General features: G+C 46.0%; 2 protein-coding genes across 2 annotated transcripts; one reads left to right on the top strand and one right to left on the bottom strand.

The window, feature by feature from the left end:
* Positions 1–1,996: 1,996 nt before the first annotated feature.
* LOC132318184 (dynein axonemal assembly factor 6-like) lies at positions 1,997–8,977 on the bottom strand. Its single transcript, XM_059824573.1, has 6 exons — positions 8,869–8,977; positions 7,836–7,942; positions 6,052–6,115; positions 4,864–4,969; positions 2,912–3,008; positions 1,997–2,086 (listed from the first exon to the last, which is right to left on the bottom strand). The coding sequence occupies exons 1-6, from the start codon at positions 8,975–8,977 to the stop codon at positions 1,997–1,999; spliced, it is 573 nt and encodes a 190-aa protein (XP_059680556.1).
* LOC132318161 (nuclear pore glycoprotein p62-like) lies at positions 8,976–20,244 on the top strand. Its single transcript, XM_059824498.1, has 12 exons — positions 8,976–9,256; positions 10,083–10,468; positions 11,325–11,435; positions 11,850–11,978; positions 13,385–13,480; positions 14,493–14,598; positions 14,750–14,894; positions 15,297–15,346; positions 15,469–15,603; positions 16,302–16,413; positions 17,275–17,341; positions 20,021–20,244. The coding sequence occupies exons 1-12, from the start codon at positions 8,976–8,978 to the stop codon at positions 20,110–20,112; spliced, it is 1,710 nt and encodes a 569-aa protein (XP_059680481.1). The 3' UTR covers positions 20,113–20,244.
* Positions 20,245–20,795: the final 551 nt, after the last annotated feature.

The raw sequence follows: 20,795 nt of genomic DNA on the forward strand, positions 1-20,795 counted from the left end.
GGCTCTGCAGAGGGATCTGGACAGGCTGGATCCATGGGCTGAGGCCAAATGTATGCGGTTCAACAAGGCCAAGTACCAAGTACTGCACTTGGGTCACAACAACCCCATGCAACGCTACAGGCTTGGGGACGAGTGGCTGGAAAGCTCCCCCACAGAAAAGGACCTGGGGGTGTTGATTGACAGCTGGCTGAATATGAGCCAGCAGTGTGCCCAGGTGGCCAAGAAGGCCAATGGCATCCTGGCCTGTATCAGAAATAGTGTGGCCAGCGGGAGCAGGGAGGTGATCGTGCCCCTGTACTCGGTGCTGGTGAGGCCGCACCTCGAATGCTGTGTTCAGTTTTGGGCCCCTCACTACAAGAAGGACACTGAGGTGCTGGAGCGTGTCCAGAGAAGGGCAACGAAGCTGGTGAGGGGTCTGGAGCACAAGTCTGATGAGGAGTGGCTGAGGGAACTGGGGTTGTTCAGTCTGGAGAAGAGGAGGCTGAGGGGAGACCTTATCGCTCTCTACAATTGCCTGAAAGGGGGTTGCAGAGAGGTGGGTGTTGGTCTCTTCTCCCAAGTGACTAGTGACAGGACAAGAGGAAAGGGCCTCAAGTTGCCTCAGGGGAGGTTTAGGCTGGATGTTAGGAAAAATTTCTTTCCTGAGAGAGTGGTGAAACACTGGAACAGGCTGCCCAGGGAGGTGGTGGAGTCACCCTCACTGGAGGTGTTCAAGGAACGCGTGGACATGGCATTGCAGGACATGGTTTAGTGGCCATGGTGGTGTTGGGCTGATGGTTGGACTTGATGATCTTACAGTTCTTTTCCAACCTTAGTGATTCTGTGGTATTTGTGAAAGCGGTACTGGCTCAGGCTGTACTCAAGGAACCATTAGATTTACGGCAAACTTTTTGTTTGCTAGGCTTGTGACTAGAGACAGCTGGATACTAAGAAGATAACAGCAGATCTGAGTCACCAAAAAGACAGAACTGCAAAAGAAAAAGGATGCTGAGGTTTTCCTATATCCGCAGTATTGCATTGAGTTACCTCTTTAAACTACCTATAGGTTCTGCAAGTCATTAGCTGAACAATTATTCCCCCTGATTTTCCAGTTTGAGAGCTAGCACTTCCAAACATTCTTCCACTCCTGTTGCATCTTTGGGTTAAATCCAACCAGGGGGTAATCAACTCAGCTGGGTATTGTCTGTGAGAAAGGTGGCTTTTCTATAGTTAGTCTGCTAGGGACAGAAGTTATTTGGGCCTTAATCCATGGCCTGCACTTTGAATTTATTTGTAGGAAGCTGTTCACATAGGGATCTTCCCACATCCCATTCAATGCCAGCCCAGAGAAGATTAAGATTTCTTGTGAAAGCACTCTATTGTGAAGAAGGACTTAAAGCAAAACAGACATGGGAATTATCTGGAAATCTCAGGCACGGCAATTGCACGCTGAGGGAAATAAGGAGGAAGACTGACAAGTCTGAGAGTATACCAGTCAGTAGATTATCTTTGTAGGTTTGAAATAGCCCTATATAAAAAAACCAAAACTCAAAGGAAATATCTTTAGGGAAACCTTGTAACATTTCCATCTCTGCATCCCTGCCTGGATATGTCCACAATTTGGATTTCCCCTGCTGCAAATGTATCTTCACATTTTTGACCATCTTCAGTTACATATTTGTACAAATTAGTGTTTAGAAAGCAAACTCCCAAGAAGTCCTTCAAGACCGTGGGCAGTTTTTTGCCAGACATTTGGGGCCCTTGAAGTCTTGCTGTTTAAGTAGCCAAAACCTGTCTTAAAGCTATTTTTGCTAGAACAGTATCGCAGATTCAAAGCTAGCACACTATACACCTACAGACGGACTATGGTGGGTTTTGTCTATATCTATTTTTCATGTGCAATTAATAATCCGACCTTCACCTTTAGCTTATCTTTCCACACAGCATTCAGCGGAAGGTTTGGTTAAACCTCCTTTCAAACAAAATATTAACCGTACTTCTACCAATTGTGTTTCACTTACTTTTTGGGAGTTCGAAGGTCAAGAACCTTGTCCTGGATATCTAATGTGATGTCTGAGTACTTTGTCTCTGGCAGGTTGATTTTAATCTGAAATGATGGGCAGAGGTAAAGCTGTGATGAGATATGCAGCCCTACGAGCCACAAAAGATCTCATCTCCATGAATATTTTGATGCTAGTGTCAAAGAGCAGCATTCTGAGTAGGCAATTTGTATCAGAGAAGATATGACAGTGATAATCATTTGTATCGGAGAAAATAGGACAGTGATAATCATTGCTTTCAATAGCTTAGCGACGTGTATTGATACGCTATTTTCTTCAAAATCTTGAGCTGATAATGTACTTGACAGGTATTCTACATCCAGCAAAACCCCCTGGCTTTGTGTGTGCCAAGAACAGCTTGCTTCTATTAGAAAAATTGCACAGCAGTTCTACCTGTCCTGAAGTTCAGAAAGCAGGGAAGTCTTTGATCATACAATAATGGGAAACGATCTGATACCTGTAACTTTAAAGACTGTCAGTATTGTAGCATTCTGCTAACTCACATACCTTGTAGTAAATGCAGGCAGATGAAAACCACCTCCTTCCCAGCCCCTCTCCCCTCCAAAACTGTGTCCAAGATGGAACTTCATCTTAGAGCTACTTTTTATTTCCATCAAGTCTGTATGTGGCATATACATTTGCACAGATTCTCTTGAGTACACTAGGTCCGTGAGGAGATACGCAGAGCTCCTCAGGTTAGCAAGTGTGAGTATCATCTACAAATGCTTGGAAGAACCACGAGAAAATTCTACAGGAGGCCAAAGGCAGCAATAGAGCTTGGTGTTTACATTCTGTCCCTCAAGAAGGCAGCAGGATTGAAAAGGGCAGAGAAAGAGCACAAAGAAGGGATGGGAGATACAGGTTCAGCTCACCACCATATCTTCACAGCAGGCTGTGGAGGGGTCTTTCCTGCTCATCCCAAAGAAGACGTCCTCTGTTCCCACACACTGTTTGAATAAAATCTGATACCTGAGGAAGAGAAGTAGTTGCCTAGTAATACTGGAGAAGGGGCAGGAGGCTAAAGGAGATTGTATTTCTCAGAGGACCGTAAATATCCTCATCGCATTGTCTCTCCTCCTTTTCAGTCTCCCTTCAAGCCTTTAACCCGTCTGCACTGGGTTTCTGTTCAGAGCAATGACTGAGTTAGCTAGAAGACAGATGAAGGTCATTCACTCCACCTTCCAAGGCACTCACTTTGCTGCCTCTACTTCACTAATCAGCCTTTGCAGGATCAGGAAATGCATCCTAAGTGAATAGGGTACTTACCAACTAGTCAAACACCACAGACTCTTGGGAAACGCATTTGAAAAGGATGCTGTCGCAGTTACGCGTGTTCTCTTCTGTCAGGCAGCCTGAGCATTCTTGCAGCCTGAGCGTAACACACCTTTGCCAAATTTCAATTCTTTTGCGTTCGGCCGACATTTATTTTCTCCCCCTCCATGTCTACAAAATGTAGAATCACGTACTCCCTTGCTCTTGAGACTTAATGAGGAAATGCAAACTAAATTTGTCTTTAGAACATGCGTTACTCCTACTAAATAGGGCAAAATAAGTGGAGTGAGTCACTTCTCAAAGCCGTTGGAAAGAGTGTATGGAAACTCTTTTTCATATCTCCAGTGTTCATTTGTGTACGTAATAATTCCTGAGTCAATGAGAAATCTGTCTAATGGCTCTGGATGCACCTCTCTAGCCATCTGTTTTCCCTTTGGGCTGTTTTCCTTGATTCAGTTTGATGAACTATTACAAAGACTCATACTCTCTTTTCATCTGTGCAACACAGGACATAATTGCTTGAGGCTAAAGAAGCCCTGCGTTTTACCCAGGAGGGAGGGGAAGGGTCAAAAAATGGCATGAGAAAAGCTTCCGTTGTGCCCACCATATAAAGAGAGCGTGTTCTATACCTCACACAGGTGACAGTCTCAAGAACAACTGTATGTGAGGCCATAGGTGAATGCCAAATCATTTTCAGAAATGCTGAGTCCAAGTTCAGGTGGGTCTCAGTCCCGTGTTTAGATCAGGAAACTGAACACCTAATGGCATGACTTAGGTGCAGAGAAAAATGAGGATTCTGGACCACAAACTAGCGTACGACGTGCAGCTTCATGGGCTTCAGCCCATCTGCTCCAGCATTTAGCACTCCAGGATATTGCATCAGAACACAATGATTAGAAATGCAAAGGCTGCTTTGTGGATTGACCCTGAAGGCTTTCTGACCTCTACAAACTACAAGTAACATGCCTGATGGTATCTATTTCAAGAACATTTTTGTTATAGTTTTTCTATGGACAAGGGAAAAGGCTCTGGTTTTAAGGCTGTCCCTTGACAAACTAAGCTTGAATGACAAGATTTAAAAGTTCAAAACTGCCTGCATATAGCCTTCCTTCCCGTAGTACTATTTGTCTCTGAAGAGCTTAATTCTTTGAAATGCAAATACAAGTTGGAGTACTTTATGAATTGATGACTATGAAAAATGAATGCATCTCCGTTGCAGCGGGAAAAGACAGGTATTTCACACAAACGGTGTATCTGAAAGCTAGTAAACCATTTTGCTGGCCTACTTCCCCTCCTAATCTCACTTTATACAAGTATCTTGACACTACATAAGTAGTCTTATGACGGGAAAAACCAACTCTACATTTCTGTTATGAGATCAGAAGGTTTCCAAGAGAGAGGTTAAAATCAACTCCTCATGGGTTGCTGCTTTAGATGCAACACTGATGCCCTTCCTTTCTCCTTCCATGACACCAGCTTTTCAGATGGCTGTTTAACTCATATTTCCATTAATGCTACGTAGAGCCCATGCAGGCAGTCTCAGCTCACTTACTCCGGCTGTTCTCTAGGGTCCCAGGTATCATCAAATTCAGATCCTTCTGGGACCTCCTCTGTATTCCAAATAGTTTTCCTGTTTTCAGATTTCACTTGAAAAGTACCTGTAAGTGATGCGAAAAATCACGCTGTCAGATTTTGGAATGTCTCTGTTCCTCCAGCTTTGCTGAAAACTTAGATTTTTGTAGACTTTAGAAAACTCTTTGTACTAAAAGCATTCTAGTTCACGATTACGGTCCCCTTCACCTCAGTATCTTAGGAATGAGAATTTGCAGAGGGAGGATGTTTTATCTTCCTTTCCCTTAAATCTCCTTCACCCAACCTCTCTGTCAAGGAAATCCTCCTTTCAGGCATAAAATACCTAGCCCTTCAAAATGGGTGAAGTGTAGAAGTATGAAATGTTAATCTTCCCCAAGCCCCCCGACATGAGATTTTTAAGAGAGCAGCGTCATTTACAAAGGACCTCCTCCTCACAAAGAAATCCCGTTCTTCCCATTAATTATTGAGCACAGCCCAGATGAGGTACTGAAGACACATGAAAGTTCACGAGCAGAACACTATGGTTTACGCCTGTCCTACATGGAAAAATGTATTTTCTAGTAAGCTGGTAAATCTGCAACTTGGAGGTTTTTAAAACAGACTCTCTGGTCATTGTTGGAATCCCAGGCAAAAACACTCTATTTGTTCTCTTTGCTACAGCTCCTTTCCTGCTACACTCATCCTGGGCCTTGTTGAAGCTCTTCCTCCTCATAGGCATAGGCTCAGTTCCACACAGTTTACTCCATGATGGTCCTTTCAGGTGAGTACTTAGAAGTCCATCTCCCTTGTTTGTGCTAAGTGAGCATTAACAGTTCTATGAGAGTACTTATACGGAGCTGTTTGCTGCTCAGTTATGATTCCCCTCAGCCCGTGACCAGGTTGTGCTCTGTACTCTGCTTATCATCGCCACTTGAGGCTGCTGTGCTCTGGAGTTACCCTTTCTGCTTCTCTTTGTATATTTTGCAGTTAAGCTTTCAGGAGAAGAAGAATTCCACAGTGTAATTGTAAAAACATAATGCTATTTCCATCTCAAAGGTCAGTGACCACTCTCTTATTGAGGCAAACCCCATCAGTGGTAACTTACTACAGCTGTTACAGTCTGCTAACATGGGACTGAATGCTAAACCATACAAACACTCCTCCTTACCAGTGGTCTCTTTCTTCACTGGTCCAATACTACCAGGAGTCATGGCGCTAACAGAACAGTGTGGCTGCAAAAAAGGCAAATGGAACTGCAATCAATTTTCATAGAGCCCAGCTGAGTAACAATGATAACGTCAATAAATATAAAATGTTATCTGAGGTCAAACAAATCCTTGCTAGAATCCAAAAAATATTATCCCACAATTCCATGACCGAACCACTGAACGTTCTCTCTTCTCCACTCTCACCCAGCAGAAAGTGACCTTGACACACTGGGTTTAAGCAGGACTCCCAGAAGCACGGTATTACAGACAGATGTGCTTTTGGAGTATTAGTTCCCATGGCATTTTGGCAAAATTTCCATGCTTTGTCTGCCATGAAAATATTGCAGGAAACCAAGGGTGCGACATGAAAACCCCATCACAGCGTTTGGATTCCTTTTGACAGTAGCGATCATGTGAGGCAACAACATTTTCCTCTGATTATGAATCAATTTAGTGCTAATAGGCCCATGCGAGGCATTTCTCTGTATAGGAAGATTCCTTGGTTTGATAAAAGTGCCTCATATGCGCAGAACATTAAATTAAATCAAAATAAAGATCTCAATTTACCCAGATTGACTCAGACTTAATTGACATCCCTTGTGGCAATTTTCCATTTCTCTCTCTGAAGTATCATTCATTTTATTAATAAGATGTAAACAAATTCTTTTAAAATCAGGATGTTTACTGCAAAGATGTACAGCCATAATGCTAGTTTTAAAAGGCAGGCATTAAACAGCTGAAGGGTAGTTAGAGTGTGAAGGACCACATCTACCACCTACGGAGAGGGAATTTCACGGGATATGCACCCCTTTTACCCCAAATATTACTACCATTGCCACTACTAGCACACAACTGCCGGGTCAGCCAGCCGGCTCTTTGTCGAGGAGTGATTTGGAGGAACACTGAGGCATTTGCCATTTTTGTTATCCATGCCATACCGTGACTTGTTCAAAATCCTAAGAGACTTGGCAAAGCTTTGAGCCTTCACAGAGGCCTCCTACGTTGTGACTGTTGGCACCTGTGGCCCTCCTGGGATGCTTCTCCCCAGCACACATGCATGCCTAGATAAAAGCAGCAGTTGCACACTGCGGGAACAATGTGCATTTTCCAAAAGCTGTGGTTTTCATCTAGTCCTGAAATGAATTGATGTAGAAGAATGGAAAGATATTTCTCTCATTAATCATTCAGATCATTCACCTTAGAATGATTACTCACCCTTCCCCATTCTACAATCACCAACATATCTATTGCACTTCAGTGATCAGTTATCCCTACAGTTCTTCAACGCCTGACACACAGAATTGGTACACTCAGTCGCCTCTGGATATTTCAGTCTTTACTCAGAAGTTGAGCAGCAACTTTTTTCCCTGCATACGCAGTATTTAGCTCTAATTGCCTTCATCTCTGGCAGACTTCAGGGAAAAGTAGGGGGAAGTCTAAAGCATCTAAAGCTCGTTCAACTACGTGTTCTCGTTTCCTTCAGGCTGAAAAATTAAACCTCCCTCCCATTTTGTGGTCACAATGTCTCCTTGTTTTCCTGGGGCATCTTCCTTATTCTCTCCCGCAAGAGCTTGTTACCCTAAAAGTCTCTTCTAGCTGTTTCAGTCAGTCCAAAAACCTTGTAAGGTTTTCATTCTCTTTTTATTCACTTTGGGAAAAGGGAGATTTGCTTCTCCTCAGTTAACAAGGTTAGGCTGTGGTACAACATGTAAAAGAAGCAGAGCATTTCTTATGAAAGACTCACCACATGTTCATCATCATCATCGTCGTCGTCTTCTTGAGCATCACAAAGCAGTTTGGCAAGGAACTGCAGAGAAGAGCCTGAGGAAACACTGTCCATGCCAATACCCACTGCTCACCTATGCAGAAAAAAGAAGTGGCAGATGAAGGAAGAACAACGTACGAGCGTAGCGTCCATGAAGCACCATTTTCCTGCTGTGTGTTCTGGAAGGATAAAGTTTAGCCAAACTCTTAGATGCGTGATGTCAAAACCTATATAATGGGACACAATCAACCTTCCCTCTCTGAGCTCAGGCTGTAGGCTCTTTTGCTCCACAGGCATCACTTGCAAACACAGCTCAAGCCTTAGAGTGACGATGAGCTCGATGAGCTCTGGTAGACCCCACGATGAGCTCGATGAGCTCTGGTAGACCCCACGTCACCGTGGATTTGCAGCTGCTGCAGCCAGGGCGAGGGCAGCACGACACTTCGGCTCAGGCCCCGCCCTGAGGGGCCACGCAGAGGTCTGCGCACAGGTTCTCTGCCAGCCCGCCTTGCTCCAGGCAGGCTCAGGACAGCCCCAGCTCCAGGCCCAAGCTGAGGGCGAACGGAAGCTCAGTGTCTCTCAGGGAAACCCGCCCTCACCACGGCCCCGCTTTCAGGCTGCACAGCGGCTCCCGGCCCCGCGGTACGGGCACCGGGACAGCCCACCCTCCCGCAGACGGCCCCAGGCTCGGCTCGGCGCAGCGGCCCGCCCCGGGGCGGCCGGCTCTCCAGCGGCAGCGAGCAGCCGCTCTGGCCGCCCAAACGTCCCGGTGCCGCCACCGGCCGCGTCCGCCGTCACCACAGTAACGGGGCGGCGCTGCCCCTCCGCGCCTCTTGTAGCCCCGCGAGCCAATCCGACGGGGCCGCCCACGAGCGGCGGCGGGGCTAGCCAGTAGCTGTTGAGGGCGGGCAGACCCGGCCGGTGGTTGGGAGGCGGGGGAGAGGGGCGGGTGCAGAGCGGCGGTAAAGTGCGTCATCCCTGCGCGCGCGCGGCGCCGTGGGGCTCGGCGGGCCGGTGGGCTGTGGGAGCTGGGCCGCCGCCGCCCCCTCCTCCTCCGCCCGGGTCCGCGGCCGCTGGCGGTGGCGGTCCCGGTCCCTCTTCCCGCTCGCCGCAGCCGCCATGAACCAGTTCAACCTCGGGTCGGGTGCGGCGGGAGGCGGTTTCACTTTCGGCACGCCGAAGGCGGCCGCCACGACGGCCACGACCGGCTTCTCCTTCTCCACGCCTGCCGCCTCGGGGGGCTTCAGCTTCGGGAGCGCGGCCCAGACGTCTGCCAGCAGCCAGCCCGCCGGGCTCTTCTCCTTCAGCACGCCGGGCACTGCCGCGCAGCCGGCCAGCTTCAGCTTCGGGACGCCGGCCACGGCCTCCGCGGCTCCGGCAGCAAACGTGTTCCCGCTGGGGTGAGAGGCCGGTGCCGGGGTGGGGGTGTTGGCGTCGCTGAGCGGCCCCGGCCAGTGGGGAGTGCGAGTGGCTGACGTGCTCCTCGTTGCTGTGGAAGCGCTTGGCAAGTAATTCTCGAGGGAGCAAACCTGTTGCTCTCGTGCCTTAGAATTCCTGCTGCGCCATGGCACGTCTGGGAAAGCGTGCAGTGAGACCTGTTAGTTGTCAGCGTTGACTTTTTCTGCTGGGTAGTGAGAGTAAGCTGTTCCACGCTTCAGTCTGCAATTGGGGTATTGATGCTTGCATGAAGAAATGGTAAGGCTTTGCATCTGAGCATAAAACGTCTTGTCCTTTCTGATGGGAATCTGGAGCGCTCAGAATGGTTCGTCAGCCAAGTGGGATCGCTTTGTCCTTAGGAATGGCCGTAGGCTTTGCTGTGATTCTTCAGGACTGCTGTTGTCAAAGGTTGCCAGTGGGAAGGGAGCTCAGATGGGGACTAGCAGTAGAAGTTAGCTGAAAAAAAGTAGTCTTGTGTAGAGGGAGCGAGAAGGGTGCTTAGGAGCTGAGAGAATCATCAACTTCACTTAGACCGCCATAAATGTCTTCTGGTGCCTGGATGGGTGGAGGTAATTAAGGGGGAGTCAGCATAAAGAGACTTAACAGAGGATTGCAGATGGCAGGAGCAGCAATATAGTCTTTGTCGAAACGGAAACGTTAACCTGGTCAAGCGCACAACTCTTTGAAAGGTGGTTTCTGCTGTCAGCAAACGGTCTGTAAGAAAGCCGACTCTGTACTTGACTGCACGTACGTCTCAAAGAGATTGGCTTCTTTTCTTCTCTTCTCTAGGGCAAATGCACCAAAATTAAACTTCGGAGGCAGCACTGCAACTCAAGCTACTGGAATCACAGGGGGCTTTGGATTTAGTGGCTCTGTACCAGCCAGCGTGCCCTCAAGTCAAGCAGCAGCCCCTTCTGGCTTTGTGTTTGGATCTGCTGGTACCACCACCACTGCCACCGCCGCTGTGTCTGGGACAACTGGAGGTTTTACTTTTTCCAGTGGTGCCACAACTCAGGCCGGAACAGCCAGCTTCAACATCGGCACTGCAGCTCCGCAAGCAGCGCCCACAGGGTTGACCTTTGGAACAGCACCTGCAGCTGCTGCCACCACTGCTGCCACCTTAGGAGCTGCAACCCAGTCAACAACGCCCTTCAGCCTTGGGGGGCAGTCTGCAGGTGGGTGCCTGGGCTTGACATGGCAGCTGTAGTCAGGAAGCCTGTCAGCAGGGAGGGCAGCTGGGGATGCTGGGGAGGTTCTGCAGCGTCCTGCTTCTGCTGGTGTGAAATGAAGCGAGCGGCTGGAATCAGTGTTTTTTCCGATATGCTTACCCAGGGTCTCCAGTGATGAGTAACAATTGGTATTTAGCCTTCGGCACACTGTTTTCCTGGGAAGTAGATGTCTCCAGCCTCGTGTGTTATTGAACTTGTATTGGTCATTTGTTTTCTTGTGGCCAGCAGGTAATACAGACAGAAAACCCCATCCGTTAGGGTCCCAGCAGGTGTGCCTGAATCCGTTTGTTTCTTCACATTACAGTAACTGGCAGAGTTTGAATATGTGTTTAAATAAGCTAGTGAGTTTGTCTCTTGCCTAGGCCAGTCTGGCCAAGCAAAGCATGTGTTTGGGGAAGCTTCTCAGGACAGTACCTTGGCCTGGCTGGATGTTGTGATTAAACTGCGGTTTACCTTCCCAGTGGCAGGAGCCTGCCCACTCCTGCAGGTTTAGCCTGGCAAAAGTTCATTTTGCAGCATTTGATTTACTTGTGGGTGACAGTGCAGGCCTCGGAGCGAAGGTCACCAGCTCTGGGGTGAGGGTGGTGTTTATCTGTGTAACAGTCATTCTTGAAAGTCTTTGTAGGCAACGAGCTTGTTAGCCCTAGTTTATTTCCTGGATAATGCAGAGTATTTGTCACATTGACTGTTACTGTTTTTCTTATGCTCTTACTGCTTCTAACTTGGCTGTTGCTGTGATCAGTGGAATCTACAGTGTCTCTGTAGGAAAAGGTTCATCTTTAACTTATGCTACTTGTTCCAGTTCTAAACTTTGGGTCATTGCCTTCAACAGCAGCCACTAGTGCACCCATGGCAACGCTGACCACTAGTACCACCCAGGGACCCGCTCTGTCCTTTGGAACCAAACTTGGAGGTAGGATGTGATTTTAGGAAATAATTGCTCCGGACTTTGCGACTGCGCTGTCCTTCTGGGAATAGTTTTCTAAACTGGAGTCTGGAAATGTGCTAGAAGCGTTTGTTACTGTGAATTTGCAATGGCGTCAGTAATCTGTGACAGTTCATACAGCCATTGAACTTCGTATCCTGTATTTTTTTTTTATTGCGTCCCACGTGCCAAATTCTGTTCTGTACTTGTTGTTGGAGCGCAGTGGAAAGTGGGAGGGAGCCGCAGGTTTAAAGGATACATTGGAAAAGAGATAGAGTTGAGGTAGAGTAAGAGGAAAATTAGTTTAAAATTCTGACATCCATAAAAAGCTGGTGTGGATAGGCAAATTTGTATTGCATTCTCAGCACAATTGTACAAGATGGACGCTTTTTCTGTTTGTAGTAACATCCACAGCTGCTACAGCTGCCTCTACCACCACAACCTCCATTCTTGGTTCAACGGGGCCTACGTTGTTTGCATCTATAGTGAGTTCTTCAGCACCGACGTCGTCTACCAGCACAGGCCTTTCACGTAAGTCACAATGTAGAGATTTTACCTGTTGGGGGAATAAATGGTCAGCACGGTTGGTGCCACCTGTCAGTAGTGGAGCTGCGGATGCTGGGGTAACATGGGAGAATTCAAAAGGCCAGCTCTTCTCGCTGTTTGCCACCCTCCCTCTTTGTGATTTCTGGCAAACTGCCTTCAGTGGTGAGGCATGGAGGGTTTTGTTCAAACCAAAGCACACTTTAGATTCAGAGTGGGCAAGTGGCACAGGGCAGTTTTAGCTGTATGTGAATTTTTTGTTTCTCTGTCTGGGTAGTATTGCCACAACTGAGCTTTCTAGTGATGTTTTAGCTGCTGTCTTCCAGACGCCAGTGCCCTGAGTCTGGTTACGTCTGCCTTTGACTCTTGCATTAGGTGTTTGCACTTCTTTAAGAACAGTGGCCTGTGACAGCGGACATGCAGCGTGCTAAAACCAAGTATTCACACAGCTGTATGTTTGCAAGTTCCTCTGGTAATAACTGGCAAGTTTCCTCTTGCAAAACTATTTTTATGGCAGGAAAATAGTGTCTGTTTTCTGATAGCTTCAAGGCAGTAGGCCAGGTTTGAAGACAGTCCTAACAGCTTGCGTTCTCAACCTGCAATGAGGTGTTAATGCTTCAGTTTCCTTTGATTGTGGAGGCTAGCTACAGCAAATGTCAATGTTTACCAGAGTTAATACAACTGTCTTATACCTACCTCTGTAAAGTTAGGCAGCTACTCCCAAGGACCTTCACAAGTTTTATGTTAAAGCCACACTGATTATTTTTAACTCTGATGAGCCGCAATTTATATACCATATACACCAGCCTAACAACGTGTATTTTTAGTAGCTCTGCAATGCTTGCATTGCTACTCTGGTTCCAAAGCTGACCTTCATCTTGGTGTTTAAGAATGCTTTTAAGCTAATGGGTACTCTCTGTTTATCAGGATGTCTGAAACCTTGTTCTTAGATGATGATAATAGGTGGGTTCTTTCCAGGCAACAGAGATGTGACCGGTGTGTTTCCTGTAGTATGTGCAATTGTATTGCTTTAGCAAGTAGACTCGTGCAGAGATTGCATTTCCTGCCTGCCAGTGCCCGGTGCCCTTTGCTTCTTCTAGCATTTGATAGCAGTTCAATGTTAGATAATTCAGAATAGGTAAAGAGAAGTGACAGTAGCTTGGCACCTGGGTCGACAAATTTCCCTGGAAGAATCGCAGAGCATTCTGGCTATTTTGTAGCTTCAGCCTGCCTTTTTTCATGTCGTGTCTGGATGATCCTTCACCTAAAGGGTGATCCTGGATAATACAAAGAAAGACCAGATGGGGATGAGTGAGCAAGCAGGGTGGAGCTTTTCAAAGGGGCACTGTGTTTACTGGGTTACGCAAACTCTTAATGTTGTCTTCTGTTTACAGTTGGTGCCCCTTCCACTGGGACAGCCAGTCTTGGAACTCTTGGGTTTGGATTAAAAGTTCCTGGAACAACAGCTGCCGCAACAAGCACTGCCACTAGTAAGAACTAGCTGCTGAAAGTAGCTGAAGAGAAGGAAGCCGGACTTCAGTGCTCTGTAGTAGTGTAAAGGGCCACGCTGGTGTAGCAGCACAGCAGTTGTAATTTCTAATGCCCTCCAGTAACTGAAAATAACACAGTACTACTTTCTCTGATCCTCCTTTTCCATCTCCCCAAATGCACAGTTACTGATGACTTCTGAGGGCCTGTCCACAGCAAAGGGACTTTGGGTGAAGGAAGGCCCCTAGGCTTTGATGTTCTACTCTGGAGCAAGTAAAGTACATAGATTAGCTGCTCTTCCTCTAGCCTGCCTGTGTAGGTGCAGAATTGCTCTAAGAGGTGAGGGAGAGGTGTCCCAGTGGGGGAAGGGAGAGGCCAAAGACTTGTGGGGATTATAAGGGAGAGACATTTTATGTTTCAGTTCTGCCCCGTTAGTCTGCTTCTTCCCTATTGTAATTTTCAAAGTGTTGGATTTCATGAACTTTTCTTCCCCAAACTGCAGAGGTAAGTGCTGTGTTTAAGTGGCCACCCTCATGTGAAAACCTGCAGTGGAATTTGCTGGTGCACAGTGTTGGGATTCAGGACTGAACATCCTTTTCTGGATGCAGTTAGCGGTCAGTGTCCAGTGTAATAACATGGACGCTGCTCAGCTCTCAAGGTCTTTCTAAAGCTTGTTTCTGGAGTGACTGAAGAATTTGAGCTGAGTGCCTAGAAGTGGTGTTTGACTGGCTGCCAGTACCATCTGACAGATGCTCTTAGCTCTGTGAAAACACAGGAACCTCATCTTCTGCAAAGATGCAGGAGAGGAACTGGGAGCGCTGGTAGTTACTAGGTCTAATACTAAAACATGAGGAGATTTGAGAGAGGTGTGGGCTAAAGCTGTGTTTCTCTGAGTAAGGGACCTATTTGAGCTCATACAGTGCCGTGCTTAGAAGTGTATATTGGACCTGTTCTCGATTTATTAGATAGCAGATGTGTCCTCTCCTGTTGCTTGACTTGAATCTCTTCTTTCAGGCACTACTGCTTCTGGCTTTGCTTTGAATCTGAAGCCATTAACTACAACTGGTGCCATTGGAGCTGGGACTTCTGCAGCTGCCATAACTACAACAACCACCAGCAGGTGAGTGTTTTGTTACAACTGACTATGTTGTGACTGGGGCAAGAGGCAGGGTTAATGCTGCTATCTGGTGGAGGAAGGGGAAATGAGTGTTGTTGTGATTATATTTTGGGTTTTGATCTTGTGTTTTGTGCTGTCTCGTGCTTCCTGTCAGCGCGCCTCCAGTGATGACTTATGCCCAGCTGGAGAGTTTGATAAACAAGTGGAGTCTGGAACTGGAAGACCAAGAGAAACACTTTCTCCATCAGGCTACGCAAGTTAATGCCTGGGATCGGACGCTGATAGAGAATGGGGAGAAGGTAAGGTGACATCCAGCGTAACCTGATTTTGCTTGCCTAGATTCTTAAAGGCCTTCAGTGTTACAGATGCGGCAAGCCATCTAGTGGGACCTTCTACTGGTAAAAACCCACATGTGAGTTACATCTGAATGCTTTTGAAAGGCTCACTGTATGTTCTGTTTTATAGGCACTGCAGCTTGGAAATCTGTTCTGTGAGTTTACACTAAGATAACAAGTTATCTTAGGGTGGGGCTTTCAAAGCCAAACCTCCATTACTCAGTTTTTGGTCTGGAAACCTTTATGTAACTGTTTCTTGTTTCCAGTAGACATCTGTATTGTGCTGGCTTTCTCAGTTCCACCACTCTTCTTTTATGAGTTGACTTTTGAGTTTTTGTAGTATAATTAAGTGTCTTCTGTTTCCAGATTACTTCACTACACAGAGAAGTAGAGAAAGTGAAGCTTGATCAGAAGAGGTAGGAAACTATGAACACTTGAGATGATTTTGTTTCTTTTTTGCATCTTCCCGCGTTGTGGCATGGCAGATGTAGAATGTATATAAACTCTAAGTGGCGTGGTTAACGCTGTCTCTTTTCAGACTGGATCAGGAGCTAGACTTCATTCTGTCACAGCAGAAAGAGCTTGAAGACTTGTTGACCCCTCTGGAGGAGTCTGTGAAGGAACAGAGCGGGACTATCTACTTGCAGCATGCAGATGAAGAACGGGAGAGGACGTAAGAGAAAAATCCGCGTGGAACATGTGATGAGCGGGCTAATGTGGTGATGATCAATCAGCAAGAAGTAGAGTTGGGACACATGACAATATTGAACTATCAGTGGTCTTTGTCAAATATGTAATCCAGTTTTATGCATGGCAACTTAGATTTTACGCATTAGAAATAGGGGAATTGCAACTGGAAGCCCTTGAATCAGCACGAAAAGCTCTTTGGATGTTGGTCTAATCTGCTCTCTGGGAAGAGGTTACTAATTTTGGCATAATCTCTGAAAATTAGTGACTATTTAGTAATAGAAGTGGTGAGCCACACACAGTGCATTCTGCTCTCAAGCATCCTTGTAAGCCTTAAGTGTTGAATCGTAGCAGGGTAATTGAAAGAAGTGTTTGTCTGGTTCAGGAGAGATGAATCTTGAAGAATCTGGACTAGCTGGTTCCTTCAGTTCTGACAAAACCTTCCAGAAAGCCCTCCACACTGTTGCTTGTCTGATTCCATGTATCTGTCAAGAGAGGAGGAGGTTAAGAGTTGCTTCATCTGTGTGATAGAATGCCTCTCATGGTGCTGTTCCCACGTATCTGCCAGCCTTGGTTGAAAGGCGTTGGAGGCTAATTCTGATTCCCCAAATTGGTGTGACTTGGGAGCAGGTCTTCTGAAGCTCACTTTAAATATTCTGACTTTAGTTCCCATGTGTTTTGCAGCTATAAACTGGCTGAAAACATAGATGCTCAGTTGAAGCGTATGGCACAAGATCTGAAGGACATCACTGAGCACTTAAATACATCAAGAGGCCCAGCAGACACGAGTGACCCGGTAAATCCAAGCTTTATTTTTTGTATGTTGGGAAAGAGACAAAGGATATTTAAACAGTTGTAACTCTTTGTTTGTCCACTCGTGGATACTCCGCTGTTTGTAGTTTCAGCCTTGGAAAGGTATTTTGTTTTGCCTTTGGGTTGGTTCTCTTCTGGTAAAATTTGCCTTATGACACAGTACAAGCCAGTCTGACTCGCGTACTTGCTCTGCAGTTCTGTTCATAGTTTTCAAATTATCTCACTCTGGTTCTTTGCTTGTTGTCTAATTTTGCCTAGATTACAACTTGTTTCAGAGGCATTTCTTAACGTTGATCTGGCTGCCTACTCCACCGCTTGCATCTTGTGGCAAATCTAAATTTTGTTCAGAATGCCCTCCATAGCTGCTGCATAATTTCTCTGTATACTACTGTGGTATCCTCATGAAAACAAGATCTGAATTACCAGCTCTTTCGGATATGTATTAAATTGATCTTGATATTCTTGTGGCTTTACTGAGAAGCTTTTTTTCAGTAGAAATTTCCCTTCAGTACTGCCGACTGAGCTTTTTCCCATTCCTTTTTAGTTTTTCCACCTCAAGCCTAAGGTGGTTAATGTTGTGGTGGTTCCTCGGTCTGAATTGGAAGAAGCCTAAGCCACAGGCATATACTCCCAACCAGTCTGTTTTCTTGATGGTAAAGAGAAGCAAAGCAACACGATTGCTGCACAGACTTCCCTGGGAAAGTGGCTGCTGAGTTAATGGAGCTGTACATAGGAGAAATTTGATTGCATGATGTTCCAAAGGCAGGGACGGGCAGGCTGTCTTCTACTGCTCTTAGTTTTTGTGTACTCTAACAAATGACTTGCCCGTTCTGTTTCTACTCAGCTTCAGCAGATCTGTAAAATTTTGAATGCACACATGGATTCATTGCAGTGGATTGACCAGAACTCAGGTGAGTCTTGTCTTGCAGCTTTTTTGGGAATGTAAACAGAAAGCATGTAGCACGTGTGCAAGTGTTTCTTGAACATAAATGAATTCGAGAAGATCCCTGAGGAATCTTCTCCTCCTCACTTTCAATGGCACTGCCCCTTCTGTGCTTGAATTCTCCTGACGTGCATTAAAGGCCTCTGCTGAGAAGTAATTCCTGGCAACTGCTAATGTTTTACAAAAAAGCACTGCTTGAAGTGCATCGGTGCAAAGCAGAGGACTTGAAAACCTTATGCTTTGTTCTGTCGCACTAAGGTTAAATATTTCAACTTCTGAAAGGGTGTGGGATTTCCCTTTGGAATAGGACAATTCGGGGGTGTGTGTGTGTGTGTGTGTTTAATATTGTCATCCTCCCCTGCCCCCCTCAACGGGAAAGCCCAATCTAGGTGAGACTGCGCAGCATGCATTTATGTGCAAGGGCAGTAACTCTGGAGCGTGGAAATTTTACAGTAGCACTAACTTGAGATGTAGTGCAGAGCTGAAGATGCACTCAGTAGTGAAAACTTGATAGTGTAGTTACTGTTGTTTCTTGTCTTGGATTCACCCTTAACTAGTATACCATGGTGCCGTAGTAAAAACAAACAGAAAAAAAGGAACTTTTCTCACAGGGAGTGCCTCCTTGTGAGGGATTCAAGAAGTCTACACGGTTTTGATTTTAACTGATGTTAGTAGCCACACGGGGGCATGGCAGAATAAAGCAGCGCTCCTCTCACCAGCACCAAATTGCACTGTGTGCTGCAGTGCTGTGCAAGTGCTCACATCTGGTGTACTTCTTGGGTGAAAGCAGGCACACTACTATCCACGTTTAAATAGTAGTATTGGCTTAGGTCAGGATTTCATTTGGCTTTTTCTTCCAGAACACACATGCTAACTTCCGCATTCCAAACATGTGGAAAATCTGGTGCAGCTCCCGTGGCATCAGAATTCTGACTTTACAGGACGTGTGTGAAAATAGCAACCTGTTTCCTTTAAGATATCCTAGAACGGGGACCCATTTTTTTCCTCTGTCATTCAGTACCAAAGAAACTGTCTTATCAGTTAATAACAATTCATCCTCTTTGCTGGGAAATGTAAATCTGAAGAAACAGTTCATCTTCAGTTTACCTTCAAAGAAGAAAGAAGCAATAAGCCTAAGAAATGGCAGTTTTTGAAAAAGGTTAATGCATCTCTCTGTTTCTGCGGGTTCCTTAGCGAGGAGGAGAATTCCTGTTACTGTGTGCACTTAAGTGGTACGGTGGAAAAATGATGCAATTTTGAAGTAAGCCTTCACGTAGCCCTTGCCGTCAGTAAATGGAGTAGGCCTGGGAAGGACACATTCCTTAACATTCTTTTTGTATGTAAAGAGAAAAAACCAACCAGCAAACCAGAACTAGACGTTTGTGCTGCAGGTAATGTTGCCAGTGTTGCTTCCAAAGTGTTGCTTCCTTTGGAACACCTCCAGGACTGTTTCACAACAGCCAGTGACCTTTTCTAGGCAAAGTCATATACAGTGGCTACTAACAAGTCTGACTTGTTAAACAATTGGTGCAGCTGTGGCACTTTCTTCAAATTAATGTTAACCTACACTGCCACATGGTGAACAAGGACGCAGGGTGGTGCTGCTTCCACAAGTGAAAGGAGTGTTTGGACAGAGCCTTGTTCTGACCCTCCTGCCTCTGCCTGAGAGAACCAGAAAGTCTTCTCTTTTTGTAGTTACAACTGAGTTCAGAGTTGAGTGAGAGAGATCTGTGAGGCAGGGAAGCAGACTGCCATTGTATGCCGTAATCACTTTTGCATGGTGAATTTTTTGAAAGGTGACAAACTGAAATGTGTTGCTTAATATGCTACCGGAAGATTTTGGGTTTGGCATGCTGTACGAAATAAAACTCAACCTGGAATATCTGTCTCCAGGCCACAGGCTGACATAATGCCGTAGCCCTGTTGAATAGCTTCTGATAAGCTTTCATGGAATTAAATTAGAAATTGCTTTAGCTTGTGCCAAGGCTCTTTGTGTATTGCGATGCCCGCTGCATTTAAAGTTGATGATCAATCAGTGGCTTACGTGTTTCCAAATCAGTGATCTGCAAATAACAGATGATCTGTGTTGTGGCTGCAAGTGCTCTGCAGCTCTTCTGTGCGATTGCACTGTCTTTTCTGTATTTACAGTTAAAAGCTTGTTATGGCTGTGTGATATCCTGCAAGAAAATGCATCTATGCTTCTAACAGATTGTGTGGTTTGCCTGTAATTTGCATAATTCAAAGCTAGTTTCACAGGCGGTGGGTAGGGGAAACTGGTTTATAGAGCAATTGCTTTTTCTCAAGCTGCAGACCAGCTTGCAGGTCCTGTTCAGGGAGGGTTTGCTCTGCTCTCTGATGCAGCGCCCTGAAACTACAACAAACTGGCGTGGCAAAAAGTGTCAACGACATGTCCCAGGGCTCCTCTGATTCTGCCTGCCAGTCCCTGAATGCCTCAGAATACTTCTTGGACATCGTTTGCCTTGGAGGGTTAGCAGTGCTTTGTGTTGGGTTTTCGTCCTTCTTTGTGCACTGTCAAATCTGAGTGACTGTCAAAATGAAAATGTTTTTCTTGCTGCTTCTGCAGGCTGTACTGTGCAGGGTTGTGTTTTCGGGTGATGGTAAGATTAATCACTTGTTTCTCTCACAGCTGTGTTGCAGAGAAAGGTAGAAGAGGTGACAAAGGTTTGCGAGAGCCGCCGCAAGGAGCAAGAGCGCAGTTTTCGGATCACGTTTGATTGAATGACTCAAAGTTTGAAGGATTAAGCTAAAATCTCCACAGAAAAGAGAGGTGGTTGGGGACCTAGACCTCAAATTATGATCTGGGTTTGTTTCTTGTCTTGCAATAAAATTTGTTGTTTGTTCCAAGGCCAGTCTTTGCAGTGTCTTACTGGAGTTCACCCGCTCCAGTCTGAGAGACTGCATGAAGTTTGTGCTGAAAGCATGTGCTCTTCATCTCTGTTCTTTACAACTGCCTGCAGACTGGGGAGATATACAAATGCTGCCCTTGAGGGATTTAAGCAGTATGTGACTCCATGGCTGAGCTCTCCAGTACTTAAATGTAACTTGAATATGTTCAACCGGGACTTCATAAGCTTTTATTTGGGTCCTTACAGAGATGGTTTCATGAAGAGCTGTCCTCCAAAGGAGCTGCAGCAGTCCGAGAGCCTCGGATTCCTCATCTCGCTAGCTGGAGTTTGTGTTTAAATTAGGCGTGCTTCCACTTGTGAAAGTGGGCCTCGTTTTCTGGACTTTTGGTAATAAACTGCTTTTGTGCTGGTACCTGTAAGCAGAATTTCTACGCAATTGACAATTTGTTAGATGTGCCATTAGGAAAGTAGTACTTGTGTGGTGATTTGGTGTAGCGAGGCTTGTTCAGTCACAGGGGAACGGGAAAGAACAGGGTCAACAAGTCTGCTGCAAAG

This window comes from Gavia stellata, chromosome 14 (assembly GCF_030936135.1).
Source record: "Gavia stellata isolate bGavSte3 chromosome 14, bGavSte3.hap2, whole genome shotgun sequence".
Lineage (NCBI taxonomy): Eukaryota > Metazoa > Chordata > Aves > Gaviiformes > Gaviidae > Gavia > Gavia stellata.

What these genes read in the sequence shown, in the direction of transcription:
- LOC132318161 (XM_059824498.1), top strand. Translation starts at nt 8,976, where the DNA reads ATGAACCAGTTCAACCTCGGGTCGGGTGCGGCGGGAGGCGGTTTCACT. An exon ending in CTTTGGAACCAAACTTGGAG is followed by an intron (nt 11,436 to 11,849) that starts GTAGGATGTGAT and finishes TTCTGTTTGTAG; the next exon opens with TAACATCCACAGCTGCTACA. An exon ending in ACTACAACAACCACCAGCAG is followed by an intron (nt 14,599 to 14,749) that starts GTGAGTGTTTTG and finishes GCTTCCTGTCAG; the next exon opens with CGCGCCTCCAGTGATGACTT.
- LOC132318184 (XM_059824573.1), bottom strand. Translation starts at nt 8,977, where the DNA reads ATGGCGGCTGCGGCGAGCGGGAAGAGGGACCGGGACCGCCACCGCCAG. An exon ending in CCAGCTCCCACAGCCCACCG is followed by an intron (nt 7,943 to 8,868) that starts GCCCGCCGAGCC and finishes ATAGGTGAGCAG; the next exon opens with TGGGTATTGGCATGGACAGT. An exon ending in AGTGAAGAAAGAGACCACTG is followed by an intron (nt 4,970 to 6,051) that starts GTAAGGAGGAGT and finishes CATCACTTACAG; the next exon opens with GTACTTTTCAAGTGAAATCT.